Source organism: Myiozetetes cayanensis, unplaced genomic scaffold, assembly GCF_022539395.1.
Source record: "Myiozetetes cayanensis isolate MyiCay16 unplaced genomic scaffold, myiCay2020 scf6-25, whole genome shotgun sequence".
In the NCBI taxonomy this organism is placed as follows: domain Eukaryota; kingdom Metazoa; phylum Chordata; class Aves; order Passeriformes; family Tyrannidae; genus Myiozetetes; species Myiozetetes cayanensis.
Genome location: NW_026087853.1, coordinates 45,434,940 through 45,462,136, shown reverse-complemented (window position 1 = coordinate 45,462,136; position 27,197 = coordinate 45,434,940). Strand labels below are relative to the sequence as shown.

The window sequence follows — 27,197 nt, the reverse complement described above, 5'->3', positions numbered from 1 at the left end:
TGTTCCCAAAAGATTATTTCTTCTTAAATAAGGCCTAAAATGATTGTGCTGATAAAGCCATTAGCATTTTTCCCAAGGTTACTGCACTGAGTCAATATTATCTACTGTGACTTAAGTCCACAGATTTCAGCCAAACCCATGCTGCAAGCCAGTCTTGATTTGCCATGAAAAATATCAGTAATTCTATGTTGGGAACAAATCTTTCAGTAAACAGTGGCTGTGTCTAGTGCATAAATCTGCGTGCTTCTAGGACAATTTGCTGTGTACCATACTGTGTTCCTTTGAATATTTCAGCACAGGTTTGTGAAATTGTTCTTACCACAATCTTAAATGCCTTTGACAACACACTATACAAGTTAAATTGTTAGTCTCTATTAAGTATCCCAGCTAGCCTCTAAGTCAGCCAATTAAATAGAACATAGCTGCATCAAAGTTGCATAAAACATAACTGTTACTATGTTTGCTATTCAGATGTGCTGTTAGTCAGGAAACCAATATATCTATTTTCTTTTTGACAGAGGCAAATCCCTCTTGAACTATCTGACCATCAGTGAAGAACTGGAAATGTTGAAGTAAAATTCAGAATACGGGACTTTCGAGTTATATTCTCAGCTCTGATACCATTTTATAATAAATTCTGGCAGTGCCAAAGGACGATATATACATATGTGGACTCTGGACTCAGGATTTAGTGACAAATTGTATGTGCAAGAAACTTTTGTTCATTTGTTAGATAGTCCTGAGTTGAAAATGCCTTCAAACACTTTCACCTTCTCAGATATCACCAATACATATTTATTTAAGAAATTACTATTTTACTGTAATGGAAAAATGCAGTTAATGAGAGTGATATCATTTGTATGGGGAATGTCTGAGACAAGAGGGCTGAATGTAATGCAAAAAAAATATCAGAATTAATATACATGGGGAAGCCCATGCATTCAAAAGTAACTTAATTGCGAGCTAAACCCAGAGTGAAATCAACCCTAACTCCTGTTTTGATATGATTAATATGTCTTATACTATTTTGCTTCTCTGACTACTGAATTCAGCTAATATTTTCACAAGGAAAATGCTTCATAAGAGTATGAAGCAGCCATGAACTGACTTTGGCAGGCAGAAGAACTTTATAGAATATATGCTTATTCTGTCTTTCAAAGACTTTCTAACTTGATAACTAAACAACAAAGACACTGGTTGACACAAATTGGGCTGTCTTGAAGCTGTTCCCCCAAGGTATTCTAGGACACATACCACAGATGCCCTGCCTCCAGCCCTTCAGGGTCACTCCTGCTGAAGCACAGTCTCTGGAGTAAGTGGAGAGCACACTACACAGTGCAACTTCACTCTTCTCAGCATTACAGGTGTCATACATGCATTTCTAAAGGACAGGAAAGGACATAGGCATTATTATGTCCAGCTCGTAGAAGAAGCAGGGAAACATATAGCAATTCATAAGATAGTCACCAAATACATTTTTTAAAAGCATTATTACCAATGAAACTTAATATCTCCAAGAGAAAATGTATGCGAATGAAATACTATGCAAACCTGAGAAACAGCAAATCCATGACAGACACTGTAGTGACATTGCGTCTAACACTCATGAAGAAATGAAAAATGAGAAAGATAAGGGCATCTATAGTTCATTAAACACTAAGAAACGTCTATACCAGTCTCCCATGAGGATGTACACTCTAGGACATGTCAGAATATGTCATCTTAAAATATACATAACTGAAAATATTGCACAGTGATGATGGCACTTGTGTACCTATCCAGAGTGTAGATAAGATACACCCAGTTATATGACAGGTGCAACAGAAACACAGAGCATTGACTTTGCTTTTCAAAGAGTGAACAGTTTTCACTCTTTGAAACTTTGAAATCTTGAACTCATATTTTTAATTTGCTTCTGGGTCATACAACAGATGTCAGTGGTGACAGTCACAATTATTTCCAGGGCAGTAGCCAAAAAGGTCCATCTGATCTTGCATAAACTCTCATTTTGTTATTTTTCTAATCAGCATCAGTGAACTTCTTTGGGAACAGGCACTATTGTGACCTATTTCACTCCTCTAGGCCAGGCAACCTTCATGGCAGTTCAGTCTCTGGACTAGATTAAACAACCCATTTAGACCAGTGCCTTACCTTGATGTACACAGAAGGGTCCACAACAGAGTGGCAGGCAGCAAACACACTGCTTGTATTAGACAGAAGAGCACACCAATGCTGGGCAAATTTTTCTGAAGTGGGCAAAAATGTTGTCCATAGTCAGTTAAACCACATTACTATCTGAATCAATATTCTTATCTGGTACCACACAGAACTAGAATGACCTGAAGCATTTAGATAGTGCTGGATGGAAATACAAGTCATTAACACATCAAGGTGATAAGCATAGTTTGATGGGTGAGCAGCCATCTTCCTAAAAGGAAGGTTTGACTTTCCAAGTGCTAACATTATTACTGCAGCTGAATTTGCAGAACATCTACAAAACCTTCCCATTTTCATCGTTTTTTATCAAACTCACTTAATTCTTTGCAGTCAGGTAATTTTTTATAGTCAAGCAATAACATCAAGCATGTAATAATCAGGGGCTGCAGCATGTGACAATACCTGGGAGAGCACAGTCTGAACCCTATAAATATCCAAATCCAGTCAGAGTGATAAATTGGGCAGGGCACCTACTACAGTACAAGGCTTGCTTAAGTTAGTATTGTTGATAACTTCTTCCTTTTGACTTCATCTGTAGCAACCAGATTGGATGAAGAACTTGCCCAAATACTGACAACCAAGTATGCTCTGCCTTAAAACCTAAATCACTCTGATTGATACTGTGTGTGCTTTTCAAGTCATCAGTGAACAAGGTTTTGGCTCTCTTTCTCAAGCAGTGCCGTTTCTTATATTAAACCCAAAGCTGAAATCTTAAAGGCCTGCAAAACCCAACGTGTCCTCTCTAGTAATAGCCTCAGAGGCAGTGGGTTTTGATGTTTATGAAATTTCTAAAGCTTTTTTGATCATGTGAAAATTATTTAGCACTTATGAACCAGGGATGAAAAGCCTGGTACCTTTATCCACACTGTTCAAACAAGGATCTTCAAAGCTGTCCTCAACATCAAAACAGCTGGCTCTAGTTTTCCATGAGTTACCAAAAGCAGAAGCTGAATCTTCCACAGCTCCAGTGGCTGTTCTGAAGTCATCAGTCTGGATGTTATTGAAATTGCCACAAAGACCTGGGGAGTGATGGGGGGGAGGGGCAAAAGAAATTACTACATGCATGGAAAAAGTAATGGCTTCTAGATGAACACTCTAAGCTCTATAATGAACCTTGCCTGAGAGAAACCCATTTTCCTTCAGAGACTTCCTGATGTTCCCACAAATCAGATAGGACACTGTCTTTAGAGTGTAATTATTATTTTTCTTCATTATAGTAGCACTTAGTGATAGCACAAAGATTGGAAGCTGCTTGAATGTGCTTCAGTAAACACTAGCAGACAGAGAAATATCTTTCTGAAAGGCTTATAAGCAAAGGAAATAACAAAAGGAAAACAAAGTGGGTCAGAAAGACAGGATGTAATCCCATTTCACAGACAGGAAACAGAAGCATAAAAAGCTTAAATGATGTAAACAAGAGATTGGTGGCAACCTCAAGTACATTGTCTGTATTTCACAAGTCTCTGATGAAGTCCTATTTAAACAGATAGAGTCTAAAAGACCTGCACACACAAAACATCACAGGGATGATCTAATTTTGCTCAGTAAATTGAAGGATTTATCCAAAGCTTTGTTTCAAGAAAGCTATAGACCTGACCAGCAGTTGTAACATACAAAAGTCAATATAAAATCAAATATTTTGTTCACTTAAAGAGATAGACAAGCAGCTATAACTCAGTTTAAGAGAAAACTGAAAGAGGATGATGTGTCCTACCAGATGTACGATTCTGAAAAGAGTGATCTACTGTTATGGAAAGCTGCATTACAGGTTTCATTTGCACTCGAATCTGTACTCCAGCCGAGCTCAAGATTTTGATGAAAAATGTGGATTGTCTGAAGATGGTGATGCCATCTAAAGAAGAAAGAAAAAGAAGGAATGTATGCACTTGAAAATTTTTATGAAACTGAATAAACAGGAATATCCATTTGCCAGTGCATCCAGTGTAACACAGGAATTCACAGAGAGTCCCAGACCTAGCCTAGTATCCACCTAACAATGAGTAGGATCAGTTCCTTTCAGAGAAAGGAGCAGGAATCCCTCTACAAACACATGTAGGCTACTGTGGGAAAGCTGAGAAGAAGGACATTTACCTTTGCTTACTGGCAGCTTCGCAATGATATTGTTCATGTAGATATTTCCACAGGAACATATTTTTATAATCTACAGGGAAAAGAAAAAAAGCCTGCAGTAGTGAATGCATATGACGTGGCAGACAGCAACAACCTGCAAAGCTTCATTAAGCATCAAGGAGTAGTGTCTTCAAAATCACCTCTGTGGTCAATGTAACTCAGTGTCCAGACACCATGAAATAATGCAGAGAAAATCTCTAGACCTTAATAAAAAATGAAAAACCCTCTCCATAACCAACAGCTTTGACTGAGTGCTCTCACACACCTAAAAGGTGAGCCATCTTTTTGAGAACTGCATGTGAGATGTTCTGTGTAGGTTTGGATCCATCTCATTGGAAATGTAAGATATGCAAAATGACTCACTCAAACTCCCTTAATAGTCAATAGAGGGAGACAGGCCCCTCCAAAAGAACACCTCATACCTTAGGTGGTTTGACTTGACTTGTCCTTTGGAGATCCCCATCTTCCTTTATTGACTATAGAAGTAGATTAGGATGTCAAATCTCCTAACAAGGTTAGGACTGCAACGGCTAAATTCCAGGGGTGCCAAATAGATCTGTATAACTTTAGGAGTGTATAAATACTAGTCCTAACTCAGCTTCCTCCGAATTTAGTTTGAATCATGCCATAATCTTCAGTAGAAGTCTTTGGGCTTCTCATTTGGAGAATTCTGCTACATCAGTCACTGCATTAGGAAAAACCTGAGGACTCAGAACTGTAGTAAAATAAAGGGGATCTTTTCTTTTAGAAAACTCAGTCTTTTAAAAAGAAACAAATTAAAAAGTTTGAAGTCATGAATAAGAGAAGGAAACTTGACTAGGATAATTTTTAGACACCTGCCTCTAAAGAAAATGGAATACAATCCAAAAGAATTGGAAAGGAAATAACTCTTACAGAACAAGCCAAACAAACACATGCACTGCATTATCTGCTGGTATTAATCTTCCCATTTCAGGACAGCAATAGACCAAAATAAGTCCACTGTGTTAGAGAAATCACATATTTGAACCTGAGTAAAAGTGACCTATTTTGTGTCACTAATTAAAGCCAATTACTCACAGTTTTTCCTAGTGTGACTAATACATTCTTTAAGCAAGTCATTGTCTTTGATGTCCCACACTGAATGATCTCTCCAATCACCACAACAGTGTCATCAGTGTTCTGAAAAAACATGAAAAAAGGGATGTGCAGACATTGTTACAGGATGGGAGCTAGAAGAGGAAAAGATGTCTCTAAGGCTAAGATGGTATAAAGAAAGAATAGGGGTATTTGATCTCTAACTGCAGACTCTCATTGCCAAAATCAATAATGTTCATTAACTTTCCTGTGCAATCATCTGTTTCCTTGATATCAGCCTGTGTGGATCTCATATTTGCAGACAGTCATAGTCAATCTTTTTGCAGAAATTTTTGCTCATCAACTTCCTTTTCACAATCACACATAAAGAAAACTTCAGGAGAAACGCTTAAATCTACTCTAATACATCCATTAGGAAAACTATTTCAATTAAAAATAAATACAACTATGTTGAAGCTGCAAAACTTTGAAGCTAAGCATCAGCAATTGGCATGCAATTCATTGCAAATTCAAAAATTTTAGGGGTTTAAGACTGAATATGTTTTGAAGTGTTTTGCTGGATTGGTGTCATTTAATTAAATTAAGTCATATAAAGCTCCAGCACAGTTCAATGCCTTACACTACTCGAGAGATTTAGGAGTGAAATGGGAGAGTGCTCATACCTTAGCTAGGACATAATGACAATTTCCGTGAAAATTGAATCTCTTGTTATCAAAAGTTGTTATATGGAATCCTCCATCTATGTGGCAACTTCCTGAACAGGGCAGAGAGATGCAGCTCCAGTGGCCTCCTTTGCAAGTGCTGTGCAAAATCCAAAAAACAGCAGTTAGAATAAACACAGCTTCAAGGGAGCAAAGGTGATACACCATTTGAATCTGCACAGATGCATCCTCTTTGTCTTTTTACCTTGCCTTCTCATTAAAACCCGGTGGGAAGAAGACTTAAGGCCCTTAAAGTGTGAAGTTTAAGAGAGTGAAATGTACTGGGCTTTGAACAAACTCCCTCACAGAGGCACTGAGATGGTCAAACAAGAAATGTTTTCCAGGGCCTAAATTGTTTACTTGACCTTCTAAGGAAAGAAAGACCTCCTTCCAACAGGATCTTGCAACATTTTGTGCTACTGATGCAACATTTCAACAGCTAATTACGGAGGACTGGAGATAATGAGCAGTGATAGTTCTTACACCTGTGCACACAGGAGGAAAACAGTCCTGCCACATAGGCTCAGGCTTTCAGAAGAGTAGATGAGGAGGTGGCTAGGTGGGAACCACCCAAAGCTCGTTAATTTCAGTTACTCAAAATTGCAGGAAATTTAATCCAAAAGAATGTGCAGAACATCTACCCCATCATGCATCACAGCACATTTCATTCCTCCCTAAAGTAAAGGTTAGGCTTATGGTCAAGAAATGATGCTGTGTCACAGGAGCTCAAATAACATTTACGACTGTTCATTCAGCAGATGGGTATCAGAGCAAGAAATAAAACTGTTTTGAGAATAATGTACCTAAGGTTGTATCAACTTTCACTAGTGCAGAGTGGAGACGAGTTCAAGCTACCAGTTTTTTTCTAAATCAAATCATTTTCAAGGACCATGACTTTTGAGATCCAGGCCTTTATACAGTCTTTGTAGGTCCAGAAGTTGTTGGAAATGTCACTTATTAACATGGTCTGACTTCTTGCCTCCCTCTAGTGGCCAGTGCCTCTGAATTAATCAGCAAAGAGACTCACTTTTCTGCATTCTGAAATCTTCAGCTCAGTTTTCTCAATCAGTTTCAATGAGGGTGGTAATAACTATGTGAGTTTGAGGACTACCTTTTCCTGTACTGTTGAAATTCAGACCCAAGCTTTGCATTGTTATTTAAGATAAACGTCAGGAAAAGGAAAAGGAAAAAAAATGAGAAAAGTACAAAATGTGACTCATCAATGCTCAGAAATAAATACTTCTGCCTTGTTAGTGCAATCAGGATCACATCAGTACCAGTTTTGGCAGAGAGTGGAGTAAGTTCCTCCAGATGAGTAGACCTTGCCTTGAAACATACAGGGGCAGCTGTCTCTGGGGATGCATTTCTTGCCACCGAGGTCGTCAAGGATAGTTCCTGTTCAGACACATTGGCTAGTTAATAGTCCTTTGGTGAGTCTGGGAAACACCATCAAGGAAGATCAGAGTAAGGAAAAACCTCAGGAGTATTCAGCATTTCTTTGAATGAATGGGATACTTTTTAAGGAAAACACCCCAGATATTAATGGATGGGAAATATTTCTTACTAGAGCTCAAATGAAAGCAATGAAGAACTCAAAGAACATTTACTGTTATGAAATTTTTCCTCTGTCACAGGATTATCAAGTGTCAGATTGCAAGGATGTAAGCCAGTTTTCATTCTTTTCTAATAGTGAATCTAACAGAACCTCATCTTAGACTCTATTTCATGTACAAATTTACACATGCCCATACCTGCAAATGCATTTTTTTTATGTGTCACTTAAGCTACATTAAGATCTAGTCTCATAGCAGGCAGTCATCCCACCAGACATCTTCATCTGCATTCTTACTTTCTACATCTGCACAATTTTTTTCTGTCTAGACCTTAGAAATCTTTCCATTTCCTCCTCCAGTGTCAGGATCTTGAATCTTTAGATATCTGGTTCTTCCAAGAAGAAAGTTTTTAAATTATGCTAGAAGAAACAGTTTATTTCTTGTGTAAAATGAAAGGGAATCATAGAATCAGCTGGGTTGGAAAGGACCTCTGAGATCATCAAGTTGAACCCTTAATCCACTACCACCGTGGTTACTAGACCGTGGCACTCAGTGCCACATCCAGTCTCATCTTAAAAACCTTCAGGGACAGAGAATCCACCACTTCCCTGGGCAGCCCATTCCAATGCCTGATTACCCTCTCTGTAAAGAATTTCTTCCCAATATCTAACCTAAACCTCCCCTGGCAGAGCTTTAGACCATACCCTCTTGTCTTACTGGTAGTTGCCTGGCAACAACCACCCCTTTGTCCCCTGATGTGTGTGACCACTGGGAGAAGTGAACTGCCTTACCAGGAGGACAGAAGCACCCGTCCGTACATGGGGCTTTGCAGATCTTGCTCCTTTCTGGATCTGCACATGTGTCAGCACAGGAGTTTCCACATTCCATGTACTCCATGTTGTTTGGGCATTCCTGATCTGCAGGATCAAATGAAAATGGAGTCTGTTAACGATGTACTTATAAGATCTCTCAAATCACTGTATCACTACCTGACTCCTTCTTCCTCCTTTCCTCATCTTGTTTGCAAGACCTTCTGTCCAGATGTGTCATGTTTGTTTAACCTCTAAAGGAACTTTTTATGGCCACTTTTACTTTATCTGTGGACAAAACAATACTGCTGGGAAATATGAGCTATTTTATGTTCTCTTACTAGCTCAAGGTTGGCTGATGCCATGATGCAAGCAAGGAACACCAGATTCATTTATGGAGTCATAATAGTTTATTTTTGCCCGAAGCATTAGTCATTCTGGCATGAATTTTCTATCCCAATCCACACCAGCAGTTTGGGTGAACTACCTGCAGCTTTCCCCCTGGATTTACACTGATTTCCTGCTCGCTATCTGGACTACTGAGTAAGAAAGCAGAGGATAAGCTAAGTACAAACACATTGTACTTCTGAGTAACTACTTCTGTCTAGTTGTCAACATTTGAACCAAGGCTATTTATGAATTAACTGTGCATGGTAAAATTGAAAAAAAGGACTGGAGAAAACTCACTTGTAAGAAGGAGGGGGGCTACATCAAGCTGTCGTTCTAATTTAAGAGGCAAAATCAAATTAAATTTGTAGAAGCTTTCCCATTAACAATGTTTCTGCTGAAGTATTTCTACAGATTGATTCACAGTAGTTAATAGAGACCCTAACTTTGCTCCACTAGAATCAGAATACTTGCATAAATGTCTAACCTGAGAGAAATCTCCAGAACAGTAGTTACTTACAGCAGAGTTCCTTGGTTCTCCATTCCCCAGGGTCTCCCTTCCTCAGGACACAGTCTCGAGAGTATTGGTTTAAAGTGCTGCATATGCAGCTGGAAACCAGATCAGAGTGAGAAGAATTAGCCGCACAGTGGCACATATCCTCAGCACAGGTCTCTATGTAGTCATCAAATGCAACCACTTTAGGGCAGTTTCCAAAACGGGACATAAGTTTCTTGCATCTTTTTTTCTGTTAAAAAAAAAAGAGGGGGGGGGAGGGAAGAAAAGCGATACTTGACATTTAACAACCTTTCAGGTTTATGGATATACAAGATTTGATGACACAATTCCACAGCCACAGGATAGTTCAAATTGGAAGGGACCTCAGGAGATTATCCAGTCTAACTTTGTGTCATGAGGTCTTGGACTGGAAGCTGTCATTCAATTGTGCATTCCCCCACTATCTATTTCTTTAACACTGTAATAGGATATTCTTTCAGCTATAAGATCAGCATTTTGCTCAAATTCCTGTGTAAAGTTCTGAAAAAATCAGTTTAGTGCTTGCTCTGCAACTAGCACTTGTTTCAACACAGTTTCTCCAGCACTGTAGTTCAGGAGGGGTTGTACTTCTTGGTCACACATACTTACATATATGCTACATCTGTCATCTTTCCTCCTAGGATGTCTTCCAGTGTGGTCATCTGGACTCACATCAGCACACTTTTGTGATGGATCCTCTACTTTGTGGAGGTTCCCAAACTGTCTTGGATGAATTTTATACCCTGCAAAATCCCCAGATGCATCTCAGTAACTGCCTGCAATTCCTTAGATCAGTTAATGGGCTATAAAGATGCACTTAATTTTTGGGCTCTAAGGCAGTATGCACTTCATTAAATGCCCAAATTTAACCAGCATCCATATTATAGAGGATGAAAACTTGATATAACTTCTGTTGAGCTAGAGCCAGGAATATGGCACACTTGTATCAAAGTCTGCTGTCAGCTTGGGCATTTAAAGTCATATGAAACTCTTGACCTTTCTATTGCATCTCATCATTTCCAAAGACTTGGGTTTGTTAAGGGTGTATTTGATCTTACAGAGTTTTGTATTTGCATGTATAACAGTCATACATCTTAACTTGCCTCCTACTATCAGAACCTAATGTAAAGCCTTAGGTGCATATGTTTTATAACATTCTCTACCTTTCCCCCCCGCCCCCATGTTTAATAGATAGACTTCTGACCAGATCTATTCTCCTATACTAACTCAGTCCCCTAAATATTAGTTATTTCTACTAAATCATTGTTTTCATGTGCTTTACCACTAATGTTTTTGGAAACAGAAGGTCTTTTAAAGCTCTGAGCTCTTGGAGCCATGTGATTTTCCAAAGATCTCAACTGACATTAAAGAACATAAAGAACAAAGTTTCAAGAAGAACTACTTCATGCAGATATGGGATTTTTCTTCCTGATAAGAGGAAAGAGTCTGTAGGTAATGAGAAATTTTGGACCCTTACATGCAATGGATTTTAGCCTGGACAAGTATACTGAATTCTGCCTGCTCATCCCAGAGAGAAGCATGCATTCAGAGCAGAAAGGAAAGATGTGGGAGGACATGTGGTCCTCAGGCATGGGAACCTGTTTTGTGTGGAACAAAATGCATATGAGAAGAGTTTGGTTTTCTAAGAGCAATGCTTCTCAGTAGAAAACTGTTTCTTCAGAAAAAATTGAGCCATCTTCAGTTTTCATGTATTGCACTTGTGAAGTATAGGGCACAAACACGATTAAAATGTTTCCAATACTTAATACAAAATATGAAAATGACACCCAAATGTATTACTACAAATGGTATTTGTAATCAAATCCCAGGATTCTTTCTGAATGGGTGAGGTAGATGGCAATATTCTTCTGGTGACTTAAGGAGCCCAGTTTTATATTAAGGGATGTTGTTATTACCTTGGCTCCAGTCCTGCAGTGAATATCTCAGGATGCAGGTTTCTCTTCACTCATACAACCTGCTGCAGGACTGTAGCCTCAGCTATTTGTAATATCTCAAGGTGTCAGTGGATGGCACCACAATTTCTTCCAAGATGCTCAGTGAAATCTCTGTGATTTCTCTGATACTTTCATCTCATTAAAGAGACGAAAATAATCACATGTAGAATGATTAAAATGGAAGAACAGAAAATGCACTTGTGCATTTCCTTAAACTATTATCAGTGGAAAACTTGGCAGTGTTTGCTGCACGATTGCCAAGCAATTCATTTGGGTCAAAGTGGTTTGAGACTCTTGCAAGTTTGAAAACAGCAGGGAAGCCCAAATCATCACAGAAACTCTTAAAATACATCTCCTGTATATAGAGATATTAATGTGCCTGACAGGAAATCCAAAACCCTGCTAAATATACAGATATCAAGATTCATGTCATGTATTTAGAGGTCTATTCTGTGTGGAATATGTTGTATTTGTGGACTTACCATCCAAAATCAAATCATTCTTCTCACTACCATCATAGTTCCCACACAGGCCACATATTTTCCCTTTATATGTTTCTTCCAGGTCCAGCTACAGAAGAGGAAACACAGAGTTTAAAGGCTTTTCCCCACATCAGCAGCACACTTTATAAAGTCGTTCATGTAGAAATACTCATTCCCAATTTGTAGCAGTCTCCTTTTCTTTTACAGCTTTGTCATAAAACTCACCTGTAGACAGGTTGAATTCAAGATAAGGAAGATAATACTCTAGCAGCTGCCATTCAAACAACTAAAGAGCTAAGTGAAGCATGCTGAATACTGGACTAATCCTTGGACCAGTTCCTCCCAGTACAGAGACACTGGTATATAGACATTTTGTACCTCTTGCATGGTACCACAGCTCCTCTCCAGGCAGGTCAGATAACTGTGCTCTAATGATGGATGCTGCAAAGAAGCAGCCTCTAGTTAGCTTTTAGCCATATCTAAGGGTTTTTCCAGTCCATAGGGTAAATGGAAACTTTTATAGCACTTCTAGGAATGGATCTGCCCAGCATTGCTTGTTGTGCCCATACTTAGGGGAAATAAAGATAAAAAACTACAGCACCTAATCACTCCTATGTACTTGGAGGATAGTAATGGCATCACTGAGGTCCACAAAAAAAGGTGGTGCTTTTCCTACAAGTGTGTCACCCTAAAATTGTGTCCAGTCTGCAGTTATGTACAGGTACTGCATTTAATATTTTAGGTATTAATTAGTATAGGGGAAGGGGGGAAGCAAATACTTCAATAAATCAGAGTTTCAATATCATTTGAGTGCTTCCTGATATTTTTTTTCTCTAGTCGCTTTTTATCCTCTCTCGATCTCTGAGCCACAAAACATGTCATACAACTTCCACTTAATTAATCTCAGTCCTGATAGTGAAGGATAAGTGTTCACACACAAAAGTGTAAATACACTGTTGAACAAGAGGATACTACAGGGTAGATCTTTAGAGGGGAATTCCCTCATAGCATGGCTTTGAAATGACATAGGCCAAGGTCTGAACAAGGTCACACAGATTAGTTTCCCATGCAAGATGTGTATGAGACAGAGGGTAACCAGCAAGTCAGAGCTGGAGGGACGAGCTGTGTTGCTGCCAGTGCCCCATAGAGCAGAGAAGTAACTACAGATGCGTTACATCCAGAGTTAGCAGTGGCAATTCTCGTCACGTAAAATCAGCTGGAAATGCCTAGAGGTTGTGACTCCATGAACTCCATGACCCTGCCCCATGAAACTATTACCTAGTTTGGTATTTCCCTATCAGCTCATGGATACAGTGACACTGCCCTCCCACAATTTCTTTTATCAACACAGTGCCTGCATCCAGCTCTGCTTTTCATCATTGATGAGTTTCACCAGGAGAAAAACAACTAACTGGCTGTTCATACTAGGAGAGTGTCAGCCCAGTTCCACTTGAGTGTCAGGCCCAGCTTGGAAGTGACTTGGAAGTAAGTACAGGTGTCCTCAATCAGGATGCTCTTCAAGCTGAAGGGCGTGGGGATCCTGGAAATCGGAGGGAACAAAACAGATTGCATTAAAAAAAAAAACCAAACTGATGTAATTCTCAGAGATATGGAAAGAAAACCTAGAGTCCAAAGGAACTAAAGAAGATGTGGAAACACTTCTTTTCAAAGTCAGTCTTCATCCACCGAATGTACTGAATTTAGGTGTGATCACGTTGTCCACTGTGACCTTTTACCCACCTTAATCCACAACACAATGTATCTTGGTCATTTGTTGAGACTACATTACCCACTCAACTGATACCAAAGGAGTTCTGCTTGATTATATATCCTAGGACCTAACCCAAAAGTTTATAAGGAACAAGAAGACAATATCGGGAAAATGCCCTCCACATGAGGACACTGCAGATTATCATCATCCCTTCAGGATTTCCTTGACATTTGGGATTCAAAGAGATGTGAAAAGAGCTCTGTTCTGTAACTCACCTGCAGATGTGACTCAGACCTACATTAGCTTTCCCTCTTATCAGGACAATTGCCGTTCATTTTCCCACAGTCTAAAAAAATTAGAAATTCAGAAAATGGCTAAAATTTAGGAGATTTCTTGTCCCTTCGATTTGGAAGACACATATGGGCTTTGGTACTATAATTACAACTAGTGACAGATGCTATTCTCTATTTGGTTATTTCTAGAAGGCTGTCAAGAGAAGACAGCCATATGCTGGCAATTTTCTCTCCAACAAGATTGTGTGGGGTTTTCCCAGAGTCAAAGATTGCCTTGGCCCCTCATAATTATATGCTAGTGGCTTAGTTATATGCTGTGCTTCTCACAGGGACTGCCCTTAATATTGTACCCAACTTTCAACTACTTTTGCATATGATTTTTGACTTATGGAGTATTTTTATCACTCTGTTTGCAGTTTACTTTCTGGTTCATTTTGACTTAGAATTAAAGGTGTGGATTTTGACTTAAAATTCTCTCTCTTGTATAAGAACATCCCAGAGCAAGTTCTGATCTGCAAAGCAGTGCAATTTTCTAGACTGATCTATCTGGAAACAGAAACTGGAATCTATCTGGAAACTGGATCTATCTGGAAACAGAAACATGAAAGGACCATCTGTTCCTGAATAGCAACATACAGCAGTAGGGTTAGTACCACAGAAATAATGTTTTGAGAAAAGAAACCCACAAAGCTTCTACAAAATCTTAACTTTCTATAAATAAATTGTTGGCTTTTATGTACTTCCCTCCAACCCTGCCTCCCAAATCAAAGCAATATTTAGGAAACCTACACCTTCTGTTTTTAAAACATATACATTGCCTTTTGCTTAACTTGTTGCTGTTGATCCCTGAGAGATGTAGTTCAAGAAGTAGAATTCTTGCCTCCTCCATCACTGTGGGGTGGACTCTTCACAATACCTCATTCAAAGAGCTGTGAACTTACCACGCACAGCCACTTGCACCTCTGCAGAACAGGACCACTTCCTAGATAGGCCACCTGTTGCTGACACATAGCAGTAAAAATGCAGCACAAGAAAACAACAGTACAGTCTTTACTCACTTGTTCCCATTCACGGTGATGCCTGTCTCCTTCACCTCCAAGATCACTCCATCAATGGTGACAGTGAAGTAGATCAGGAAGTTATTCTTGTCGCTGCGTCTGATCTGAATGTTGAAGTCCTGGTAGCTGTCATTGCAGTGTGAAGCGAAGATGTATGTGCAGGTTCCAGGAAAAGTAAACTTAACATGGTCGAATGTATGAAAGTGGAAATTGCCCCAGGTGGCACATTCACTCCTACTGACAGTAGAGACCTGGACTAAAGAAAAAGTCATAGGAAGAGAGCTTAGAAATTCACCCATATGAGGTGCTTTGCCCATTTTCTCTTGAAAAACATTAAAGGAAAGATTTTTCAAAGGCAAAAAATAATAACTCCTGGAAGATAGTAGCTTGTGGGAAGGAGTTTCATCTCCCCGATCTTTTGAAGTTGATGACAGACATACCTCCAGTGTAAGCAGATTAGCCCTGGCTCCTTTAGGTTAACAGTGAAGCAGAACAGGTTCAGCTTCCCTACCTTACATATCTGCCTAGCAAGATTCTCAAAACTGCATGCATCTCTCCATTGCCTATAGAGATTGTGTCTATATTTACACTGTAGACACATCCAAAGTCTTTCATTGAGTCCCTTCTAGGAGATATCACAGGTGGCATGACTCTGCAGCAAAACAGCAGCCACTGATCTCAGCCTCATGGCTGAGGATGCTACCACCTTCAGCAGTCAGCTCAGAGTTAGTTGTTCTTTCTTCTCTACCAAAACTCATGTTTTGGACATCTGAGTTGTAACTCTGTCAATCAGATACGTACCCTAAGTGCATATAAGATATCACTTCAGAAAGAAGTTTTCATGCCACTGAGCTTCACAAAGACAACATGAATTATCCTGAATGAAATCATATATGCTTGCTACAAAATGCGTTTAGCATTTCTTGTAGGCTCATCTGAAAGAATGACAAATGAAAATGGGCAAATTTCTTTGTGTTGTTTAGGTAGCCTGTTTAGGAATATCAACAGAGTAACATCCATTACAGATCAAATAAAAAAACTGAAGTAATAAAAAATTAATGCACTCAGTGAACTCTAAAATATTATTAAATATTCCTACCTAAGAATTACCAGGGGAAAACTGAGAAATTCAGATCTTAACGCTTGAAATGTGCAACACAAACTCAAGTGCCATGAAGTCCTTACAGAAACAGTCACTTTTTAAAGGGACTGTTATTTGCCATAGGTTGTCGCAGCACTAAAGTAGAGTAGGGCAGTTTAGCACTTTTCTACACAATAATGAGGGCAAATGAGAAAGTCTGGCTATTCTTGGAATTGCTAGAATTACTAGGACAGCAATAACTGTTACATCAATTGGTTGTGTATTAAGCATAGTGGGAAAAGTGTAAGACATTCAGAATCAAACCAGGAGGTAAGAGTGCAGAAGACCACAAAAAATGTGATTATTGCTAATGCAACATTTCTTACTGGCCAATCAAGTCTAGCTGGCATTATGATATATACTCCTTCTATAAAGAATATAAGTGACATGTGTTGAAAAGGGTGTCACCTTTTTTGTGTGTGTGTGATTTGCAACCTGCAACCTGCATCCAGAGGGTCTCCTCTTAAAGATTAGTCACTTAGGACATAAAACAATTGATGCACTACCTAGTGGTGGAAGTAAAAAAAGTGAAATACTTAAAGGGCTGACAATAAGGATGAAAATGTTCAATGTTAAACAGTGTCTGACATATCTACAGCTTTTACATGAATATATTACACATTTTAATTTGTTAACTCTATTTTTCACCTATGGAGAGCAATATGAGAGTAAGTAATCTGAGAATTAGATTTTGTTCTTACCTATCTGAACAGGTTCTTTGCCCTTGCAACATCTCCAAATGAGGCAGAAGATCCAAAATGATACCCCTTTTTTTATTTCCATCTTGCCATGGAGCAGTAACTTGAAAATCCTTTCAGGGAAGTGTTTTTTCTTGGCTTATAGGCAGATTTTTATAGTCCAGGAGTTTGGCATGAGAACAAAACATTGATGGCAGGGTCCCTGAAAGGTGGAGCTTCATTAAATTTTCTTTCAGTTGTTCATATTAGCACCCAGCAACCTCCTATCTTTCAGGAAAGACAGGTATCTGAGTTCTCTCTTGCTTTATGGGGAAAGAGAGCTGTTGTTTTCCAATTTCCATTTTTTTAATGTAGCTCCCCCCACCTTCCTCCTACATTGTTGTTATTTCTTTGGCAACAATAGTTTTTCTTTTTCAGAACATCTGATTAGTTAAAAGCAATCACTGGCCTCTTTCAGAGCTTTGTTCTGGCTTGCACATCAGCACAGTCCCCCACCTCAAGAAAACTTTTTTGTTACTTCTGCTAACTTAATGGTGACTTCTAAATGTTAGAGTAAAAAGTATTGCAAGGTAAAGCATAATGTATGTTTTATTTAGAGTAAAATCTTTTGGCAGGAGGGCATTGTCCTTTAAGAAGCATATCCATAAGATCTTACAAAAAAGGCCAGAGAGTTACTGCTTCAACAAACCAGGAGCAACATTAGGCCAAAAAGTGCAAAATTCTCACATGTACTGCACAAATGGGATGTAATCATATCAGTCAGTCATGGGAAGGTAATTTATTCTTTGTGCACACAGAGGCGGTGGTTTCTTCAAACATCATAAAGCAGCAGTGCCCAAGTCCTGTCAAAATGTAGACCACAATTCAGTCCTTCACCTCCTAAATTATGCTGTTGCAAAAGTGTCCCTTGGTTCTGTCAAAGTACTTTAATACCCTATCACATACCTGTAAAGAGGCCAGCAGACTCAGTCATGAGCTCTACAGTACACTGTAGGACATTCTGTTACAAATATTTGATATCAGTAATTTTAGTCTCTTCTAGGGATTTGCTTGCTTGGTTGACAGAAGCTGACCTAGCATTTCTTCACCTCATCCATGCCGTGGGGAGACTGATCCTGACAGAGAGGAAGCCTCTCACCTAGTCCCAGCAAATCAAACACAGATAACACACTTGCAGCTGCTTCCATGCCCCTTTGGCAATGTAGTATTGCCAGAGTGATGGACAGTAGTAAGTAGGCATGCCACAGCTGAAGGTGGATATAGGTCGCACCCTGGTTGCAAGGCCTCAGGTTGAGCTTGTGTGTGCACCCACTGGGAAATATGCATGCCCATTTATCTGGCTGGCAGACAGTAAGCTGATCCTTGAGAGCAGTGTCTTGCTCACTGCCTTACCAAGCTTTCTGGTATTGACACAGCTGAGTGAACCAAAGCTGGCCTACTGCTTCTTTCAGCTGCTGCCCCTGCACAGTTGTGAAGTGGCTTAAAGAACTGCAGGTGCAAATGTCTGCCAGATGAAGATTTGCTGCTGCTGTTGCTCTAAAGAAAATCAGCAGTAGCAGGCAAGACCATTGTGCAGTACATGAAACATGAGTTCATGTTACCCCTTCGCCACTGTCCGTGTCCCATTAATTCCATTGTCAGTCGCATTTGAGGCAGGGCGCTACTGGAAGGCAAAGTCTGTTCTTGAAGCCCTGCCATTTTGGCTGGAATACAGAACCGAAAGAATTTACTGCACTGGTGATGGAAATAATGGACTCCTGCTGCTTTTCCTTTTAATCACAACAAAACATCTTCCCTGCTTATCTCCATCCAAATGGTACAAAGTAAACCAGGAGAATATCTAGTAGATAAACCTAACCATGAGAATATGACATTGTAGGTATGAGGATGGTCTGAAATAGGATACAGTGCAACAGTAACACCCAATTCAGCAGATTCTCATGGTAACTTTCAAATTGAGTTCTTGTTCCTGCCACAGGAAAGGGTGAATGGCAGGTGTGGGGAAGGGCAGTGAATCCCAGGAGGAAAAGCACATAGGTCAGGGTATCACAGACTAAGAGAGCTTAATTGAGGATAAAGATGGAAAGCTGAAAAATCAAAGCTAGTGTCAAAATCCAAATGTAGAACTCTGCTGAGATAAAGTCCATAATTTTTTTATCATGGTACTCTCCTTTCCCCAATCCCACCCAGGCAATCAAGGCACCTATTTCATTCATTTTGGTATGAGAGAAGAAAGAAGAATCAGATTCTAGGAATATGATTCCTGACTCTAGAAAAAATCCCTTTATTCTCACTGAGCAGCACAAAGCAGCAGGAACCATATATTAACTACTTGCCAAAGATACCCTTCGGGTTGGAGTAGTCCTTTGATGAAAAATACATAGTGAGGTTGACCACTGCAACTCCCAGCCCTTTGTCTTCTGTGTGTGGGGTGGTTCAAAAGACATGATTCCCCCCTGTAAGCCCCACTTAGCACTCAGAGGCATGGGAAGAGCATGAAAAGCACATGTGTTCAAAGAACAGACAGAATAAAACAAATAATTCATTGAACTGACATCCACTTACGCTCTACTCAGCACAGAAAGTAATATTAGCCATCTGGGATCCTCCTCTAAGAAAAGTAAGAGCACAACTCTTGCTACTCAAAGACACAGGACATTCAGTCCTCTTCCTTTGCACCTAGACATTTTCTTACCTCTGCTTGTCTGCTCTGTCATTTTTGCCATTCCTTTGCCATTTCTTGGGGAACAGAGTTCCTGTCAGTGACTAACCAGAGCTGCTGCTTCTGGCTTCTCCACCGATACTGCAGGCTACACTCCTTAGAAATCACTGGATGCTTCACTCCCCTGAAATGATTTCAGGGCTACTGACAGGGGAAGGATATTTGCATTCAAATGAAGTTTTTATATTCAAGTGTGGCAACACTGAGGCTTTCAGAAAAAACACATGGAAGCTTTCAGAAGGAAATTCAGACTGACAGGGAGCTTATAGACTATGCTGATCACTTACTACTGAATCATTGCTATTGCTGGCATGCAAGATATAACTATTCCCCCTGCAGTGACATACTGGGATTAATAACTTTTCCCTTTAATGGAATCTGTGGCATAAGAGGCATTCCCTCTTCTGCAGCTGTATTACCAAAAAGAACAATTCCTCTTGGTCCCTTTACCGCCTATTTCATGGATCATTTGCCACTAAAGGGTATGTGATTTTAGTAAATACAATAGGCAAATATTAACTCAGCTTCTTTATCACCACTGACTCACTGAAGATAAACCATCATGAAGCTAATGTAATACACCAGTGACTCATATCTCATATTTTTTGCTACAAACTTGGTAAAGAGGCACTCAAATAGGGGGCATCTGGAGGATTAATATCCAGCCACTGTAATGAAGTCTGGCAGTTGCATTTCTATCATATCCTTCTGTCAAAAGGTGATTCAATATGTACTGTAAAGCATTAAGGCCTGGGTCAGTCCAAACACTGCTGGGATTCAGCTTGGAAATCCTCTAATATTCCACTTCATCTCAGGCAAAGCTGGTACTGCTTCTTAAAATGAGTATCCACTATAAAATGGTGTTTTACAAGCACTGCCTGAATAATAACTCTAAAGAAATGATGCATGCTTCATTAACAAGGTAATGTTAGCCAGGAAAACAATTCATTTGGATTTAATGTCAAGCTTTCTTGTGCCATTAATCCACATGGTAAAAAATGTCTGAAGTGAATTTGTCAAAATATTTTACATAACTGATAGTTGTAACAATCATTCGTGCATTCTAAATTGCCAGTATAATTCAAGAAGGACATGGGTTACATTTTTATCCTTTTTATGATATCATAGAGTTTAGGAAATTTACATTAAAGATTTATTTAATCCATCAGATTTGTATCTACAGCTCAGTTTGAAACACCTGTCAGTATGTATAAGGTGATCTGCAGCAGGCAGTGGAAAAGGAGGGAATGGATCTATGTCTTTAATTGTCCATTAAAATATATGAAGAATGCCTTCAGTATTTTAATTTTGATAGGAGATGGTTGGGTGTTTTCCTACATTTTGCCTTAGAACAAACATAAAGGTCCTAAACCTCTTATCTTGCCATAGGGCTCCTTGACTTTTCATAAAATAATCAGGGACATTATTTATCCCTGTTTGCAAGGAAAGAGTTCAGCTGCTCTTGGCTGGTTGTTTTTTAAGAAGATGTAGATCTTTGAAAATCCACGTACAAGGAGTAATGACACGGCTGATTGGTGTTCATGCACACAGGTCTCTTTGACCTATTGGCACTTCCTCACGTAAGAAAGACTCCCTGCATAGAAAGCCATCTCATCAGGAGGTTGGGCCCTTGAGATTTTCTACTTGAAAGATTTTTCTTCAAGCAGCCTTCCTGGTCAAAAGCATGGAACACATGCTTTTCACCTTCCTGGTGAAAAGCAGAACAAAGGGAACCCAGGGCCCCTTGTGGGGAAGGACGTGAACTTTCTGCTATAGTAATTAGAGTTTTATGGGGTTTAGGCTAGAGCAGATTCCACCTCTTTTTAAAAAAGCAATTTCTTATTTCACAAGTGCCAAGATAATTCAGAAGAGACCACTGCCTACTTAATGCGGAGGTCTCTATAACCCTGAAATTACATGAAATTACACAGCCAGTAATTGTGTTCACAACGACTGAAAGTTACTGCAAGCCAAAAGAAAGGCTGAGAGATAGGGCAGAAAATGAGGTGGGAAGCTAAGAAACTTTAGCCTGCTTTTTTTTCCTAAAGTGGACTTACACTATGTCCCTATTAAGGACCCAATCTAAAACTCTGGACTCACAAGACTGTGATCCTTCCAGCATAAACTGTAATATTTCGCAGTAGGCAGCTAACTTTTCTATGTCATCCAAGTTTCAGAGCTTGCCCTGCCTTGAACGCTGTAGCCACCAAAACAGAGCACTTTTGTAGGTGGCTGAATACCAGTTTTAATTTAAATCCCAACATCTACCCAGAAAGAGGGAAACCAAGGGAAATGGAGACATGGTCTTTCCTCAGGCCTCTGTTTAGCATGTTGGGAAGGCAGAAATAGGCCGCTCAGGGACTAGCTGCCCTTAGTGTGTTATGTTTCACTGAGACTCCCTTAAGGAGAAGAATGACCATGCTTCTCACATAGATCCTGCAAACAAAGGGCAAGAAGTGCTCAGCTACACTAGTCCAAAGGGACAGGCTATTGAAATTTAACTGCTGTGTCAGGTCACAGGCACTGTGTAAAGCCACATTCCTTGATCGCTGTTCCTGTTGCCTTTTGTTACTGCTTAAAAGAGAGCTGCACGAAGCACAGGTGCTCCTTCTCAACCCCAGCTCTGCCATACTATAACTCTACTTGATTTTTGTTAAACAGTCTAGTTGTATGTATGTTGTTTCACTTAATATCTGAGATTTCTTCTCCAACTTTCTCCCCATGTACATGCTAATCCTTAAAGATTTGAAAACCTGTTATGCTTCTATTATCATTACGTCAGGCTTATGCCTTTGGTGTAGTCAGGAAGAAGCTTCTTCTTGGGTGTGGAGATTAGCATTTATGTGACTAACCGAATTAGGCTCTCATGACTAGCTTTTCTGTTTAACCTTCAAGGCATACGACAAGGTTTTCACCATTCAAATATATCATATAATATGACCAGGAACAAATTTCCAGAATGATCTTTTCGAACTACTCTTTGTAAGAGTGATTGTGTATCATTGGAAGATCAGTGATTTCCTGGAACTGGGGAAGCTCAGCAGCATTGGAAGAAACCACTTCTCTGTCAAATGTGGCGAGAAGGCTAGCCAAAAGAGTAGCAAAAGGCAACATAAAGTGTTTTCTGTCTTTAAACCACTCTGCAGCAGAAAGATATTATGATACGGAAGCTGTTGCACTGAAACAATATCAAAAATATATCGTGAGTTCTGAGTTCTACTCTTTGGTAGTTTTCTCAAAGTCTTGGGATAATAAAAACATTACAGTGGTGTTTTCTACTATTCTAGAGACAAGTTTGAGAAAGGAATTCAAGCATTTCACATATGAATTCTGAAAAACTAGAACACTCTAGGAAATTAATTGTAGACATAACATTTTAAAAGGGTGATGCCGAAAAAGAACTTACAGGATTAGTGATGGGAATATGGCTTATGCAGTCTGGTTGGACCTGATTGGACCTTAGTCTAGGAGGTTGCCAGTTAAGAACACAGTTGTTTGTGGTAGCCCTAAAAGATTGAATTAATTTAGGAAATTTGGCCCTGGTAGAGGGCTGCTTTATTTGAAGAACTTGTTCTACCTTAAAATATCCCCCCAAAGCTTCTGCTGAGAGATGAAATTTCAGAAACTGTGTATCAATGTTACAGTTATTTAAATGTGTTTCAGTTTTTGTCAGACCTAAAACTCATAAGAATTTTCTTTCCTATGATCTCATAGTTTGCAAATCTATTTCTGTCTTTCTTTCGCAGTATCTGAGTTTGCTTTTCTAGACAAATGCAAACATTGTACAACAAGCACAGAAACTGCATGATTATTTACTTAGGGCTTTGCCTTTGCTGAAGGCCTTTCATTGGGGCTTATGTGCAGAGTTGTATGTGCTTAGTTCAGTGAAGTGTGGTTTAGCAAAGTACAGTCAAATAGTAAACATACTGAAAATTTTATCTTACCCTTCCTCTCCTCCAGCACAAAATAATAAGATTATATTACATAGTTATATCAGTAAGCAAGGTAGTTCTTAGATCAGAAACCTCTACCTTGTATTATTTTGGGGAGAGTTCTTTTTGTTTTGCATGTGGCTTTTTCCCCTGCTTCTGAATTCCATCTGCCTTACCTCAGATAACAGCAGTGATTTTCCATATTGCTAACAAGCACTTTCCTTTCTGTCCCTGGTGTTCTCAAAACACTTGTCCAGTAATGGTTCATAAAACAATCATGCTCACTTTATCAGCAAATCTTCTGAGAATTCCTTTTCAACTCCAGATGAAAATTCTCACTGTCTTTCTGTAAATTCATGTGAAAAACCTTTAGTTTTTAGTGCATCTCCAGGTAACTACAAAGAAATTGCTTGAAATTCAAACCATCTTGAAGGAGAAGACTAAAACCCATGTGTTTCACAGATAAAATGCATTCCACAATTGCCTTGCTTCCAGGGAAGCATGCAACCTACTGTGAGGTTCAAGGTGTGTCTAAGGGAGTATTTGTGTGTATTGCCCACCCCCAACTCCCAGTGGCCCATACAGCAATAGGACAAGGATCTCTTTTGTCAGAGTGGGCAAGTGTGTTGTGAGCTGCACTGGAAGCCCTCAGCTGCAGTGCTCTTTTCTCATGTAGCAACAGCACCCTCCCTGAGCTGCAGCCAACCCACGCGGGTTTGCTCCAGCATTTGGAGGTGGTCTCCCACAGCTAACTCTGTGCTGTGGGGAGCTCCCTGTAAGACTGCAGCTGCCTGGAAAAGATTTTGAGCTTGCAACTGCCTTGGAAAAGCCTGCCCCTGAGGCAAGAACTCAAAGTCACAATCAGGACAACCAGGGCAATAAGCATGCTATAGGTAAATTCCAGCTCCAGCCTGTAACGGGGAATTTCAGCTTGCCCATATCTCCCCTTCCCTCCCTTCAGGAAACCAGCAATAAGACCATGATTTGTTTTGTTTTATTCTGTTTTGTTTACCAGAACATCAAAGCAGTTTCAAGTACTTCTTTGAGGGCCTCGGGGACATGTTCAAACCTCATATTTAGAGGAACTCTGCTTATATCGTGCTTAGGGATAAGACAAAGTAAGCCAAACCAAGCAGCTCGTGGAGAGTAAGAGCTGGTACCTTGTTTTTTGGTGCCTTCAAAGGCTATGTGGCTGGAAGTCCTACTTGCCTCTCAAGAAGATGTCCTCATTTTTCAAGGCAAAACTAAAACTGCTGAGTACTGGGAGATGGAAAAGAAACAAACTGAAAAGAAACCATTTGCCAGCAATGAAAGTGGGAGGCTAGACAGAAAGTCTAAGAGGATACGAACACAGGGCTCAGGGGGCTCAGGCATGCAGACATGACATGAAGATCTTGCTACTTCTCCCTTTTTGCTAGACTCCAGAAGAGAAGAAAACTCTTGGAGATTGGAGTAATTTTTTGAGGACAGAGAGAGTCAAGCCCATTCCCTTCCAGCACTAATGCTTTTTATGATGCTGCCAGGGTCCCTTGCAGTAGGTCCTGCCTGGAAGACAATGGGATCAGAAGGTCCCATGATCTCCCGAGTCCCTAAAGGTACAGAGGGCAGTGAGAGAGATTTCTTCAGTTTGTCCTCTGGGTTTTTCAGAAGAATCTCTACTTGTGACCTGCAGATCCAACAGCTGTTGTTTAAAAAACAAAATGCTTCATGGGATCAGATAGTACAGGTCTCCATTTACTTCCAAGAGGGTTGTGGAGGGGAGCAAAAGTGCTGCTCACTATCACTACTACTCTTAGAGTTAAGGATTCTTTCTTTTTTTTCTCTCCCAAAGACTCTGGATTTCTCCACTGGAAAGTTTCATCTGTTCAGTTTTGTCATCCACTTCCACTGGAAATGCAGGTGCAAACTGAAACCATGAAATTCTAAGGTGATTAAAAGTGCAGAAAGGGGTGGAGGTTTGACATGTACAGTTTGCTCTAGAACTGCAAAGGACTTGTAAAAATTCTCTGACAGCATCCGCTTGGGAACCTGCTCATGAGCAGCACGGACCCAGCACCAAAACTGGAAGGGCTGCAATATGAAGCACTGTAAGTGACACCACGTGTAAATGCCTTTCAGAATAACTCTTTTTCAGTGCTTACTAAGACCATACAAGTGTCTGTGGGGAAACAGCAACATTCCTTCTTCTCAGAGATAAACACTCTACTTGAGGAAATTGAAATTCTTAGCCATAGACTGCCCTGCAGTGGTGAAGTCAAAATCTGCAGCCTTATTGACTTGTACAGAATCTTTAAACTTCCTTATTAAGTAGTTCACCCATCACTAGAAGAGCCCGTTCAAACTACAGAACTAATGAAAAATCAATGCAGCAAGGAAGATTTTAGATTACAGTGTAAATATAGTGTGCAGCAAAATGCCACTACTGACTAGTAATATTTTATCTCTTTCATAGGAAACAAAGCAGATTTGATCACACCTTGTATCTGTTTGTCTCTGGAAGTTATTTTCTGACTTCAGCCAAATTTAACTGCAAAAATGAAAATCTCAAAGACAGCTAAATCTCAACAGATTTTGAGAAAAGCATTTTTGCAAAAGACTAGATGAAAAGTATGGCTGTAGTGTCAGCAAAGAAATTGTTAAACAACAAAGAATCCAGAGGAGAGTGACTTTTTAAGTGTCCCAGGAGGTAAATATCAGTCACATCTCACAATGATCATAGAGATAAAAATCCTTAGAAACGTATAGTGAAGCAGAAACCAAGCTTCATTAGTTGCTTTGTAAACTGATGAAACTTCCTTAGATCAGCTACCTCTCCAACTCCACATAAATTAGCTCTCCAATCATAGTATTGGAAAGCGGAAAAATATCTGGAGTTTCATTTTCTGTGCATTCCTACCAGTGTCTGCATCCTAAATGCAGCACATTTGATAAGCCAGTAGTAGCACAAAATAGTGCCACTGATCCTTTAAAGATGCTACTATTGAGGTTGGCCGTTGCTCAAACTCTCAGAAGGGTAAAACACAATTATGTGTTCATTAACAGAGACAAAATAACACCAAAAGCCTTTCTTTCATATACAACGGGGGTTGTTTATCCTCATTGTACTGCTAATCTGCTTCAGCTCCCCTAACAGTAAAATCAGATAAACAAGCACTTTTGAATGCAATTCAGCTAACCTCGTTTGGATGTGTTCTTTGTTGTGAAACAAATGAATGTCAAAAATGGCTCTTGCTCTCCATTTGCTGTAGAGGAAGCCTGGGATTACAAGCTTAGAGATGGGCATCTGTTTTGCAAAGGTTGGAATTTGGAGAGCTCTTACTATAGTACTAACTGTACATCCTGAAAGCACTGTGAATGAACATATGTGAACATGACAGAGCTGAGGGACTACTTTTTCAGTGAAAATATATAATTGTGATGACCTGAGACAGTTCTAACGCACACAGCCCTGCTAAATTAAGATCTGGTTCTAAACTTGAAGTTTCTCCAAGTAATCTGAATCACTTCATGATTATTCATCTTTGGCTTCGTTCTGGCAGACAGAGTCAACTTCTCTCCCACCTTAAACACTGATATTTCAGTTTTTAGGGAGCCAGAAATAGACTTCCCAAAAATTTAGGATGTATTTCACTCAACCTCCATTAACTAGAAAAAGAACTTTTCTTCTCTTTTCCAACTCAGACTAATCAAGGAAGTACATAAATAACTACAAAAGCCATGCTTTTTGAAATGTGCTTTTAATCATTTAGAGAAAATAAACAGATTTTAAGAGGACCCAAAAGGCTGTGCACTTGGA

General features: G+C 39.6%; 1 protein-coding gene across 1 annotated transcript in view; it reads right to left on the bottom strand.

Annotated features, from left to right (window-relative positions):
* The window catches only part of LOC126650602 (mucin-5B), a 44,035-nt gene extending 27,194 nt beyond the window's left edge, over positions 1-16,841 (bottom strand). The window contains exons 1-15 of the mRNA XM_050335588.1: positions 16,751-16,841; positions 14,909-15,164; positions 13,272-13,386; positions 11,847-11,934; positions 10,019-10,152; positions 9,395-9,620; positions 8,470-8,595; positions 7,403-7,520; positions 6,087-6,225; positions 5,407-5,508; positions 4,309-4,378; positions 3,932-4,069; positions 3,072-3,236; positions 2,152-2,246; positions 1,255-1,381 (exon numbers count right to left, since the gene is read on the bottom strand). Of these exons, the coding sequence (XP_050191545.1) occupies positions 1,255-1,381; positions 2,152-2,246; positions 3,072-3,236; positions 3,932-4,069; positions 4,309-4,378; positions 5,407-5,508; positions 6,087-6,225; positions 7,403-7,520; positions 8,470-8,595; positions 9,395-9,620; positions 10,019-10,152; positions 11,847-11,934; positions 13,272-13,386; positions 14,909-15,164; positions 16,751-16,832 (1,981 nt within the window). The 5' untranslated portion in view covers positions 16,833-16,841. The remainder of the gene's footprint in view (positions 1-1,254; positions 1,382-2,151; positions 2,247-3,071; positions 3,237-3,931; positions 4,070-4,308; positions 4,379-5,406; positions 5,509-6,086; positions 6,226-7,402; positions 7,521-8,469; positions 8,596-9,394; positions 9,621-10,018; positions 10,153-11,846; positions 11,935-13,271; positions 13,387-14,908; positions 15,165-16,750) is intronic.
* Between the last annotated feature and the right edge of the window lie 10,356 nt (positions 16,842-27,197).